The 13,797-nt window shown below is 39.1% G+C and overlaps 1 protein-coding gene across 5 annotated transcripts in view; it reads left to right on the top strand.

Moving 5' to 3' along the window:
• The first annotated feature begins 6,991 nt into the window (after positions 1 to 6,991).
• The window catches only part of LOC102024670 (ATP-binding cassette sub-family A member 8-A-like), a 70,432-nt gene continuing 63,626 nt past the window's right edge, over positions 6,992 to 13,797 (top strand). Inside the window, exons 1-4 of one of the 5 annotated variants that reach the window (XM_013503213.1) lie at positions 6,992 to 7,179; positions 10,808 to 10,921; positions 11,371 to 11,478; positions 12,764 to 12,968. In XM_013503213.1, coding sequence (XP_013358667.1) covers positions 11,383 to 11,478; positions 12,764 to 12,968 — 301 coding nt within the window. In that variant the 5' untranslated portion in view covers positions 6,992 to 7,179; positions 10,808 to 10,921; positions 11,371 to 11,382. Of the gene's footprint in view, positions 7,180 to 10,807; positions 10,922 to 11,370; positions 11,479 to 12,763; positions 12,969 to 13,797 lie in introns of those variants that run through there. The other 4 variants (XM_013503212.1, XM_013503214.1, XM_013503216.1 and 1 more) reach the window with 4 other exon arrangements.

The raw sequence follows: 13,797 nt of genomic DNA on the forward strand, positions 1-13,797 counted from the left end.
GACAGCAGGGGGAGTCATGGAAATTCAAAGTAAGAGGAGGACTTGAGGCTCCGTGTCTGCCCATGAAGATGAAGTGGGGGCGCAGGAGAAGGAATGTGGGTGTAGTAGTTGAGAGGTGACAAACAGGACGAGAAAAATGGAACCGGCACTAACTCCCCGGTGTCATGAAGCTACTGAAACTATTGACTGTTTGCTGTGGTTTTTATATTAGAGGCACTGCACTGACTAATACAGTAACTGACGCCAAGGCGAAGGTGCGATGAAGAAGTGTTTCTCTGCAGGGTGCTGATGCAACTGTCAGAACCTTTGCGCTGAGCCACGCTGTCTGTCCACAGTCCTCTCCTGGGACAGAACTCTACGAGGGTCACCGTTCCCACAGAGACAGTAAGGGACCACCAGGCTGGGACTGCAGGAGAGGACAGCAAAACAAAGCCCTGGACACCATACACCATCCCTACTTCTAGCGTGACGCGTTCCTGCTCTCCCATTGTGCTTTTCTCAACAAACTGTCACGACACCATGATAGAACCACAGGCGCAAAATGTTTAACAGAATGAGTACATTGTTACCCAAAAAAACTTAAATAAACCCTCTAGCTTCCATTGCTCTTACTAGACTTAAAGATCACTAATTGTAAAGACCACTTAGTTGGGTAATGCATGACTAGTTTGTCATTAACTTTAGTGTAGAAAATACCTCTGACCTGTAGGTTTTGGTGACAGTTGCCTAGATTATTTCTCAGGGACCTGAAGGATACTTCTGCTGAAAACATTGACTTTTCACTTGAGCCTACAGAAATCTCATTGCTGACTACCAGTGCGATAAAAGGTTTGACATCTCTGTCTTCATTTACTGCCTTAACCATTGTCTATCAGTCGGTGCTCACTAGCGAAATGAATTTGAGGCAAGGTATATAAATACAAGGACTTACAAGGTAGGCTTATAATGACTGAGGCAGGTGTGGAAGAGCACAAGGGCTGTCTGCCCGCTGGAGATACGAAGGATCCAGGAGAAGGTTGAATGTCGGGAGCTGCTGGAGAGTCCCACGCAAGCAAGTCCATATGAGGAGGCTGAAGGGTCTGCAGTGGAAGCCAGGACACAAGGTCCAAGCTGATGGTGAAGACTGGAGCTCCTCCAAAGAAACAGAAGCCAGCCTTCCTCCTTTGTTTCCTTTTATTCCGTTCAGGTAACAAGCCTGTCCTCGGTTTGGCTTGTGTCTTCAGTAAATCCTTCATTCAGTTATATCAGTGACAATTTCACATCTAGACCTCCGCTGATCCAGTTTAGTAGGGCATTTACTGCCTTACTGATGAATCAGTTAACTATCAAACTGATGAATCAAACTGATGAATCAGTTAACTATCACATCTTGTGACAAATTCTACTCAGCTCTGTGTGTAGCTGTATTGATCACTTAAAAACGTTTCATCCAAGACTATAACATACCTTGAGGCCTTAATGTTAAGTGAAATAAATCAGATGTACAATTTTAAATATCATACAGTTTCTTTTCTATGAAAAACCCAGAAGTATAAATAATCTAAAGAGCGTCATAAAAGATAGATCATAGGAAAGAGGGAGACAGATCTTTTGCAAATGGAAAGAAGATCTAGACAAGTGGGGAGGGGGAAGGAGGAGAGGGGGAAATAGAAGGAATTAGACATGTCATGTACCAATGCCCGAGGATGAATGTAATCATTATATATGTGCTGCGAACATGTACCAATAAACAATAAATTTAAATTTCAAAAAAGACTATGATATACAATGAATTTGTCCTATTACCTACTGGAGCTAGTGTGTGATTTCTTTTCCTTTTCTCTCCTCTTTTTTTTTTTTTTTTTTTCTCTAACCCTTGTGCCTCTTCAGCAGCTATAATAGCTTAAGAACCTGAAGTTCTTCAGTCCTATCACAAGGCCTAGACCAAACCACAAAGCCAGAGAGTTTGCCCAGCAGCTTCCAGAGTAACTTGCCCATCCCTGTGACAAGTTCACTATGACCACGGTGACGAGACATGTCTCTTGGAATGGTGTCTCCAGCTAGCTTTCTTCTACCACAGCAAATCCATAAAAGCTTGTTGCTTTTTGTGATCTGTGAACAGCTTGGTCCCTCCCTTGACTAATACCAACTCCCTTTGGCTTACGTCCTTGTACGGCTGAAGCTGTCCTCCTTACTCCAATAAAGTGTTGTCTGCCCCCTTCACTCCAATAAAGCAAGAGTATGTGTGCTGGCAATATTTGGCCCCATCTTACTTCCACTGTTCCCATTTTCAAAGATCATATTGCTCAGTACCACCATTACTGTCCTGCATGTTTATCTGTGTGGACTCTACCTGCTGATACCCTCTTCATTCCCAAGCTATACTAAACCATCTCCAAGGTGTCTAACCAGGAGATAGTAATTTATCTATTAGGGTGCTCATAGAAACTTTCTCTTATTTTGATTTATTGAATTATATTATATCTGTGGAAGTTTCAAAGCAAGAGAGTTAAAATCTTGCATTAAAATTGCTACCTTGAAATAAAACGCTTAGCTGGGCATGGTGGCGCACGCCTGTAATCCCAGCATTTGGGAGGCTGAGGCGGGAGGATTGTTCTGAGTTCAAGGTCAGCCTGGGCTACAAAGTGAGCTCAAGGCCAGCCTGAACTGCATAGAGAGACCCTATCTCAAAAAGACAAAAAAATAGATAAATACAAAATTCAAAATAAAACTATTACGGTAAATTGGAAAGTGTATTTTAATGTCTCCTCAAAATCCCTCTTTGGGTACAACTGACACATTCATGACATAATTGGAGACCACCATGAGGAAAAAGGAAACAGGAAAGAACAGCTGGGATGGGGGGAAAAAAAAGAAGGAAGGGAAAACATATGTATGTGTACACAATAGCTAAGATAATTGCACTACTAATTTCTATTAGTTCATTGAAGGGGACAGTTAGCGCTTATATTGTTCAATCAATTGTGCATGCCTATGTCTGGTACCCTGGGCAACTACTTTGAAGACAACAATATGCAATATAACAGCCACTGTTAATTTCCTATCATCTTGTTTTGAAATTCTGTATCATTTTCATTGGTTTTTTTCTCTCTTTAAAATACAAGCTTATTAAAATTTTTAAAAAAAGAATGAGAGAAACAGGCAACATCTTGAGGCCTTACCTGCTACTCATTAAAAGAATGATTTGCCTTTTTTTCTGGAACAGCTAGGAATTTAAAAGCCATTTTTGTACGAACCAGGACTCCTCACTTGGGCCTACTGGCAGATGGCCAATAGGTAACCTAAAAATAAAATAAAATCTGCCCTTCATTTTGTATCCTTTGTTACTGTAAATCTTGAAGTCTCTTCTCAGTTCTCTATATAGATATGCTAGTCATTTAGGGAGTATCTGCTACAACTTGGCAAAGAAAGACTGATTAGCCCTGAATGTACATATTCTCACCATGTTCAAGATGGAGGACACCATAATGAGGGATTTCCAGGGCCTTCATTTTGCACTGAAGTTTCTAGCCATTGTCATGAAGTCACCTGAAAATGAGACCGCCCCTCAGTCAAAAGGATTCTAGAACTACGACACCAGGACTGTGGTAATACTCAGGGGGACTCCAACCTACAAACTAATCCCCCAAAGCTGACTACCTTACATTATGGGTAGGTCTGTCTGAAGCCCTGTATCAGCGTATGCCCCTTCCAGCTACCTAAGCTATAATCCTTTATCTTCCCTCTAGCTTCCCAATTAAATCCTTTCACCTTTGGAGATCTGTGCTTTAGTTTTAATTGGCACTATTACTAAAAGCAAGAACCCAAGCTAGCTGGAGGCAACACAATTTAACCCTAGACAAAATGTGTTTAGATGGGTCCACTCTGCTTCATATGATATAGGAGATCTAAACCTTGGTATACAAAGTTAGACTGAGTGAATGTTTGGAGTAGTTGAAGTAAAAGGTATGAATAATTTAGCCTGAGGGCTTCATAAATGAAAACATTGCAAAGACTATGAAGACACAATTTTAGCGATATTTCATTTATCTATTCTTATATGAGGTGCAACTTCCTCCACAGGGTCACAACTTTTGTCCTGCAAAGCTCTTTTTTGGATGGTGGTGGAAGCTGTCTTGTACACTGTAGGGCATTTAATGGCAGCCTTGGTCTCTACCCCCTAGATGCCAGCATATTCTCACCTGAGTGTGAAAACGCAGAATCTTTAAAGACATTCCCCAAATCACCCTTATTATACTGTCTTCTAAATATTTATCTGTTTTTTTAAATCAACTACTTTCTAAATATTTGTTTTTTTAAATCAACTACTTGATAATTTTATTGCATTGAGGCGATGTATAAAATGAGGATTTCGTTTCCATGGGAGTTTTGGTTTCTGGACCACAGTACAAAAACTGTTCTTTTTTTTTTTTTTCCGGGTACCAGGATTTGAACTCATGACTTTGTGCTTGCCAGGCAGGTGCTGTGCCGCTGAGCTAAATCCCCAGCCCCCAAAAACTGTTCTTATGCAACCAATCTAGTAAATTAGCAATGAAAAGGGTCAACATTCCATAAAAGGTATACATAAACATTGCGATAACTGTTGTTTGAAGGTCACGGCCCTGAATATTTTTAAGAGAGCAGTGGCCTCCTAATGTGTTGCGCAGTAGTCTGTAAATTATTTCTGTGAGAGGAAATAAAGTACCCAACTAACTGAAGTCTGGAGTGGAATCTCCAAAATCAAGTGAAACAACTAATACTGGAAACAAAGTGAAATCCTGCTTTGTGGGGGGAGGGGGACCCCACCAGTTACAGAAGAAAAAACCATGCAGAAAAAGTTAATGTTGATGCGGATGTGTTAGCTTAGAAGGAAAAATAATCCTTACTCCGCACCACCCTTCTTCCCTGGAACTTGGGAATATACTTAGCTCATTCATTCAAAATTCTCTCAGGATTCTGATCAGAAAAGCACCTCAGAGATCTTATCACCATTTGTGTACTTCACAAGTTAGAATGTGACAGAAACATTATTTTTTCACAAACATATAGCTATCTCTCAGGTCATGATTAATACTTGCATATTTAATTTTTTGTTTTGTTTTGTTTTGGTTTTTTTCTGGTACCGGGAATCAAACTCACGACCTTGCGCTTGCCAGGCAGGCGATGTGCCACTGAGCTAAATCCCCAGCCCCTGCAGATTTAATTTTTGAAAGTGTGCGGGTGGATGGAAATGAATCTTTTCAATACTTTGAGCTATGTAAAATGTAATATAAGTTTCTAGCTACTGGCTGGATAATGACAGTTCTTTCCGCACTAATAAATGTATATTGAATTTTAATTTGTTTGATCAAGAGCAAAGTCTCTCTTACAATTGGCTTAGTTTGGATTTTCATTCTTATCTGCATAGCTGCATGCCAGTCATGAACCACGTTGGCTTGTGCATGATCTTTTGTGTTGAGCATATATTTAAGATGACACCCTGTGACAAATAGTGCTGAGTTTAGGAAGTGAAATAGAAAGGGTGAAACAGACTGTCCATGAGAATACAAACAGGAATGTACCCACTGGGCAGGGTGGTGCATGCCCCATTGTTCCAGCACTCAGGAAGCTGAAGCAGGAGACGAGCCTGGGTGACACGCTAAGTTCAAGGACTCCTGAACCGCAGAGCAAGACCCTGTCTCAAAAAACAAAAGCAAAAAGAAAAGAAAGAAAAAACAAATGCAATAATACTAATAGTGCAATAATTACAAAAGACAAATGCAATAACTACAAAGTAATGATAATTAAAAGTGAAAAATAAATAAAACTGAAAAAGAATGGAAAATCGAGGCGAAAATATTTGTGTCAGATAATGCAGATTTGATATTGCCCTTTCCATTCTTCTTCAGTGAAACTCATATTGTTCTAGAACTTTTACCACCTCAGCTTGCTCAACAATTGATCATTTTCTCACTATTTTTTATTTTTTTGGTACCAGGAATCAAACTCAGGACCTTGCGCTTGCCAGGCAGGCGCTGTGCCACTGAACTTTATCCCTAGCCCTTCTTTTTTTTTTCTACTATTTTTAAATTCTTTCCTGGCCATTCTTTGTGTCATTTATTTACATTATCAAAAGGGAACTTATTGTCTCAAAATCTAGCCATATTGTGTTCTGCCTTCTGACTCTAGCTCTAGTCAACTTCATTCCTTTTCTTTATCATGTAAGACTGTGGTATTTAACCACATTTTGCTGTCCAACTCCAATTTTCCACGCCACCCATCCTTAACTACCTAACCAAGATCCTATATTCCCTCATTTGTTAAGTTAGGCGTTGTCAGAGAAAAATATTGCTCATGGTTGCCAAACGCAATAAAACTGAATGTATATGTATAGAACTCACATTCCTTGTTATCTTGTGGAATTAGTATTCTTAGGGACTCAATTCATATGCAAAACCCACAGTGTGTCTTCACCATTAATCCTGACGTCATTTTTGGGTACTTCAGTGTCTGACATGATGACCCAATTTTCCACCCAACACTCCAGTGTGTTATTTCCTTGGCTTTCTCATTTCCTTTGATCTTTTCCTTTATTTCTCCTCTGTCACTGGTTCCTCCACCCTCTGACACACCAAGGAATTACATAGTCCAAAATACCAAAAATGTTCAGGTTGAAAATTCTCATAGAGGTAAAGACAGTATAAAAAATGAGATGAAGGCTAGGGTTCAAAATGATGAAACTTTTTGACTCAACATGTCAATCAGAAGATCCAGGACTCCTGGGTAGAGATAAAAGCCTTTTCTCTTAGCTCTTCATTTTTTACTGTTTAAAGTTAGTGTCTTATATTTTGAAATCTGCTAGTTTCTTCTGGGGCATAGAAAAATTACAAATACTGGATTTCCTCTGCAACAGAGCTCTTTAGAATTGTATAACAGCCAGACAACCAAGCATTGCTGGCTGGTCTCTGCTGCAAAAGCTGGCTGGAAGTCAGTAAAAGGAAGTTGTTCAAGAGTGATCACATGAACTCAGTGTTCAACAGGCCAAGAAAATTGCAACCGTGCCTTCTCCACAAAGCAATCTGACTGGGAGCTTTCAGAGCAGGCAGAGTTCCAGTAAAGAAAGTCATACAGACCAGTAAGAAATGTGAGCCATTTTCTTGGAACTAACAAGATCCCAGAATGAAGTGAATTTGTAGATCATTTTCTTCAGATGCTCCAAAAGTAAGTTTATCTTAATTTTTGTGTTTGTACTGTACAATTATAAATATGTTTCCATGGACTATATATCAAATATCTGTGGGGAAATTTTTAAAAAATTTAACTTAATACTTCCAAATATCAGCTGGCTTACTGCACAGAAAGGACTCTGCAAATAAATATCTTTTTAAAAATCATGACTATTATATCACAATGGGGTAAAAAATATGAGAAAATATACCAGTTAGCTGGAAATTTGCTAATGGATAGGTCATAAGAAATGTAAATCTTTTGGCTGTATCTGATGTATGACTTTGAATGTAAATGCATTTGCAAGTATAAACAGTGTATGATTTTACTACACAGCAATTTGCAGGATTTTGTATGTACTTAAATAGGAGGCTTTTTACTATTTGTATTTAGAGAAATATTTTCATGGTTTCTGCTTCTCATTCTGACTGATATTTTTTAAATGGAAGATACATTCCTGCATCTTTTACTCTTAGAATACAAGTGTGCTGAATCAGACTGAGAAGTGTGCACTTTTTATTACAACTGTGTAATCTCCAGTCCACCTTCTTTGCCATTCTGCGTTGTTTGTGATAGTTCTTCTTTCTTGTGGTGAAGCAAAAGGGTTTCTTCTGTTTTTAACGTCAGCATGACAGGAGAGAAATCAGAAACTTTCTAGTTAGAAGTAAACTACGAAATTCATCATAACAAATCCATGCCTTACTTTTTGTTTAGAATGAACTAAATAAAGAGCATATATGAATCAGGGAAGAAAAATGAACGTGGGAGAGTTTAAGGCTCTTGTTTACACCAAGACTGATTTACAATGGGAAACTGACAGACTTGGGAATCCCACTCTGTTTATCAGGCTACACTGGGCAGTGACTGATTTTACAGTCAGGAGATCACCCCTTTGGGGCACTCATCCTGCCCAGCAATCTCTTCAAGAGTATCTGCACTGTCAGAAGCAATTCATAGAAATCCTGGAACCCTGACCTGCAGCTTTTTCTCTTGGATTTTCCTTCTCTACCTAGTTGTCATTCTCTGGGCTTTCTGTCTGGTTGTCTCCAGCATCTGCTTCCACTACATTTGCCTCCCAGTCTTGCTAACCAGCCATGCACAGGTTCCTGGTCTGGTAGTAGCCTCAGAGAGTGCAGGGGCCCCGTGCTTCCCATTGAAAACTGCCCCTGCACTCTTCACCTGACCTTTGACCCCAGGAATGAGCACCCCCAGTATATGACTCTATCTCATGAATGGGATCATGAATGGGATGTTTGTGCAGGGATGCACTATTCTGATCTCTGTGAAAATATTGCAGATCATTATGCTTGTCATTCTGCAGCAACATGGAAAACAAAAAGAGATCACCTCCAGCAAATTTCAGGGCCTAAATGCAAGTTGACATAGGCCAGGTCAGCTGCAGGCTTTGTGCCTTCAAGTCCTGCTCCATTTATATAAGTCATCACATCATGCTTCACATAAAACTAGTGTTCTTTATAAAATAATATTTTTTGTAATTCAGACTAGGAAATCTATTTTCTCATGCAATTACAACCTTTTATAAACACATTATGAGCAGTTGCTCTTCTTTATAGACAAAGATTTTAAGGAAATACCAAGCACATTGTATTTGTGTAGGATTTGTTCATTGGGCTTAGTGGAGGATGTAAAATTCAACCATCTACTGACCCTTTCCTCTTGGGAGATATATACAGTGTCTGCTACAGTAAACTTTGTATAAAGCCCCACATTTTGATGGTTAATTTTGTGCATCAACTTGGCTGACTTATGACCAGTTGGTTGCTCAAACACTAGTCTAAATTTTTTTTTTTAAAGAGAGAAGTAAATGAGAAACAAACAAAAAAGTAGAACAGTAGCAGCAGACCAGTATCATGAACATAAACAAATCAAAGCAAGAACATTCAAAGTGATACAGGGTCTCAAGACAAAATAGTACAAATCAACAGTGGTTCAAATGGTATTTGTCTTAGGCTAACATTTAAGAACAGATTTGAAGAAAGTAAATTACTATCCAAAGTGTGAGTGGATTTTACTTAATCAATTGAAGGCCCAGAAAACACATGCTGAAGTTCCCCCCAGAGAATATGGCATTCAAGATTACAACCCAGGAGCCCTGCTTGAGTTTCCCTCTGGCAGCCCTGCGAAGTTGGACTCAAGAATGCAATACCAACTGCTTCCTCAATTTCTAGCCTGATGGCCTTCTCTATGGATTTCAAAATTGCTACCCCTACAGTTGGATGAACCCAGTTCTTTAAAGTCAATTAATCTCTCTTTGCAGTCATGTTTGGTGTGTATCCATATCAATAGAGAGCTAGGTATAGATATGGCCTGTTGGGTCCATTTCTCTGGAGGTCTTTGGCATGTGCACCAACTTTTAAGAAGACCCCTCCTCCCCTTAGCATCACTTTCAAACAAGTGCGATTGCTGAGTGTGACTTTCTGTTTCTGTGATAGGCGGGGACTGCTCTACACTGTACTTCTACCTCCTAATAACTCATTCTCAGGGCTCCTTTCAGGATGCTCCAGACCTAATTTCCTTCATCTGCACATCTTCACACTGTCTTTCTCACCAATGTCACCCACTCACACCACATTTTCACAGGCACACAGACATGTACACACACACACACACACAGAGCAGAAGTGCCATTGGTTTACTTCTTGGAAATTACAGCTGTTTTACTCTGCCTGTCAGGGTCATGATGACTAGATCTACCAAACGCTGAGTGCACCAGCATTGACAATATGGCCTTCCACAGAGCTCCTGGCATTCTATTCTAGCAGGCTGCAGCTCACCTCTCTCCAGCAGTCAACTTGAGAAGAACCCTATTTTCCCACGACATTACACAGTAATGCCCTCCAAACCATGTTGTGAAGAATTACTTTATTTCCAATTTGCCGATCAGTATTTGAACAAATACTACACATGTACTGTAATGTTACAGAAATTTTACATTGCTATAAAAGCTGCTAAAGAAAACTCTTCACTCTCTTAACCATTTCCTTGCTGACCAAAAACCAAGCTTGCCTTCCATAGTACTATTCTATATGCCCAACATAGACTGGCTGAGGTGGTACTCAGGATGATAAGCACCCTCATCCAACAAGAGTTTGCAAGAGCGTGAGTGCTCAAGTTTGACTCATACTCAAATGTCTGCTTCCTCAGTCTAAGGTGCTAAAGTAGTCAGTACTACTTCTCTCCATTCCCAAGCTCTCCAACTAAAGCACACTCACCTTGTTTTTATTTAGCATATCAACCCTCTGAGACTATAACCAACTATAACCTTTATAACCCACGTCATTTTGATTCTTCCAGACAGTCAATGACAGGAAGCTGAAAAAGATAGGTCAAAGCTCATGGGTTCCTAATAGAGCTCAAGACTTTGTGAATGCATCTCAAGGAAACTCCTCCACCCACCTCCAGCACACCACATACTACAGTCTTTCCATAGTAACTTGTGAAATCAATATATGCATTGATTCAACTCATGACTGTCCTAAAATATCCACTCTGGTGTATTATCGACAGAGAAGGTGGTACTAAATTTCTGTACAGTGATAAGAAGGATGATGCTGCTGATGATTGATAATCCCACACCTAATAACTGCAATCCCCTTTCTAGGTTCACCACCCAGATACCTTGTTACCTGTGGAAAGAGAGTCATTGTATCTATGATATAGTCCCATTTACACTGCCAAAAAGTACAGAATAATTCGGGTCCAAAAATCTGGTGTGGTATGTTCTCTGTTTTAACAGTACAATGTTTTCATAGAAGGAATGTAAAACTTAAGTTTTCCTCCCAGGGAAAATGATATTGTGTACTCCCCTCAGGTCCTAGTAATCTAAGTGAAGCAACTTCTGTAAAAGTTCACAGAGCACCTCTGGAATTGTTTTCAGATATGTGAGTTTTGAAAGATTTTGTATTGTAGAGAATCTAAGCATGAAGATGCACTAAGGTGTGTTTATAGAACAAATAGATGAGTATGCATTTAAGAAAACACACTGTTAAAATGTCTGGATGTGGGAGGAGGCACGACAGAAGGCATTAGAGAGTTAGTTAATGGCTAAGTGGAATTCACAGCATCTAAACATCTTTTTGGGAAGGTGGGTAATCAGGGTATGAATTATTTTCATAAAATCTTCTCTTCATATGAAGGTTTTAACCTCTATTTCTCCTTCTTCAGTTAAACAGCAAAATGGTGAAAAGAAAGATAAGTGTGTGTCAACAAACATGGGCCCTATTTTGCAAGAACTTGCTTAAAAAATGGAGAATGAAAAGGGACACTTTGATGGTAGGACTCAATGTTGTCTGGCTTTATATGTGTGCTGTCAAAATGTGCCTCCCTGCACGGCAAATATCTTTACAGACTGCCCCTAAGCAGTAAACCACACCTCTATGGAGTGAAGGCAGAGGCACTACATTAAGGGTTAAATATAATAAAGAAGGCAGCAATCGAGATTCAATAAATACTTTAAGAGTTTAGGAAGGCCAGGGATATAGCTCAGTGGCATAAATGCCTGCCTGGCAAGCTCGAGGTCCTGGGTTCAATTCCCAGTAACAAACAAACAAACAAAAAACAAAGATAAAAGTTTAGGAAGGCATTTAAAAAACTAACTAGTTTTATACTCATTACTCTAGTTCTCTTCAGATCAAATAAACCTTTCCCCTTTTACTAATATTATACTCATTAATCCCAGATTAAGATAGTGATGAATTAAGATTAAGATGGTAGTAAATTGAAGGATGAGGAGCATGTGACCCAATAGATATAATCTCTAGGATCAGGGACTTACATTTGCTTCTATTTTTCTTCTTCAACAAGCATTTGGTTTCTTAAGAACATAGAGACTTCTGAGAGTTGATTCAGTATGGTGGAGAAAAGAAATCATCTCTATTTCTTATAATCTTGCCATTTCAGCATCATATTGGTATATCTAGGTAGCGTTTGCTGTTTAAATTGTGATTGCAGGGGCTGGGGATTTAGCTCAGCAGCAAAGCGCCTGCCTCACAAGCGCAAGGTCGTGAGTTCAGTTCCCGGTACCGGAGAAAAACCAAAAAAATAAAAAATAAAAAAAAAAAATTGTGATTGTGCTAAGCATATATTCAGGGAATTTATCCATAAGACAAAGTGTTTTGGAAATTTAAAAAATGAGAAGCAATTTATTCGTAGTCTTCCTTCCATACCAGGCCAGTGTTGACATGTAACCAATATATTCATTATTTCTAAAGAAATGCTCAGAACTGTCTTCTGCCACATATGCTTGTAGTAAAACCAAACACACTGGTTAGTCAAGTTACGCCTCTGATCACAGAGCAACACTCAATGCCTCTGGTGTGAATTAGAATCCAGTGTACTGGCACCAGCTTCGGAGAACAATCAACTTCACTTCCATGAAGAATTCATTGAAATTAACGACACTGCTCAACTTCCGTGCTTTGCATATTTTAACAAGAGCATGCTGCAGGAGATGAATTAGAAATTTAGCCAGACAAGAACACAGCTACATGACAAAACACATTGCGACTGACTTATTTGAACTTACTCTTTTCTTTATTCTTTCTCTTGGGGTATGTAGGAATGGTTGTACTCGGCACTTTTACTAGTGACTTTGTACACATTTTCCACGCTTCATAATGTTTATGATTTTTCATCAATGCCTTCTGTGGAGCTGGGACGCATAGATTCATTTAATGATTCCAGATTTGTGATCGCATACACACCATTCAATGAAACCACTGAAAGGATAATGAATAAAGTCTCTTCTGCCTCCTTCATGATGGGTGAGTTTTATACCAAGGAGGAATTTCTGCATTTAGTTCACTTGGGCACAAACACATACAGTTAATTTGTAGTTAATAAAGTTGCAGTCAAAATTTCCAGATCATACAAAATGTTAATGTAGTTTCCCTTGATTAAATCAAAGGCCTCAAATCACTATCTTGAAAAGAAAGTAAGCAAGGGAGAAGAGTGTTTATTTTGCTTATTCTCTAACCAAAGGGAATAACTAAACTATATACAGATTTTAGAAACACAAGGCTGTGGACTTTCAAACTTTGGAGTGTTTAAGGGTTTATTGATACCAAAACAAAGCCCCTGCTCTTCAAATACCATTCAGAAGTCTTAAGGTGGGTGTTTGTGTTCTTGGCCAGCAAGTATTTATCAGTGCCCTTTCTTGAATTTTCCAATCAAATCACTTCTTAACACCCAAAAGATTTTTGCTCTTCAAATGTGAAGGTCCTATCTAGGTGTAGTATATGTTTCAGAATCTGTCCTTCCTGCCTGGTGTAGTAGTATATATCTGTATGCCATCATTCAGGAGGCTGAGGCAGGAAGATTGCTAGAGGGCCAGCCTGGGCTACATAGTGAGTTCAAGTCTTGCCGAAATCACAGAACAAGACGCTGTCTCAAAAAACAAAAAGCAAAAACCACAAAATCTTCTGTCCTTGCTACAGTTGGGCAGCTCTCCACGAGTATAAAAGATGAGCATTATCACTGTAAATAGAGCTTGGCAATCATTGTTTTTTCTTTTTAAAGTAACATTGAACTTGGAATCAAAGAACTTTTGGTTAATGTAATTTTTTTTTTTTTTTTTTTTTTTTTTTTTTTTTG

This window comes from Chinchilla lanigera, unplaced genomic scaffold, assembly GCF_000276665.1.
Source record: "Chinchilla lanigera isolate Chin_1 unplaced genomic scaffold, ChiLan1.0 scaffold00077, whole genome shotgun sequence".
In the NCBI taxonomy this organism is placed as follows: domain Eukaryota; kingdom Metazoa; phylum Chordata; class Mammalia; order Rodentia; family Chinchillidae; genus Chinchilla; species Chinchilla lanigera.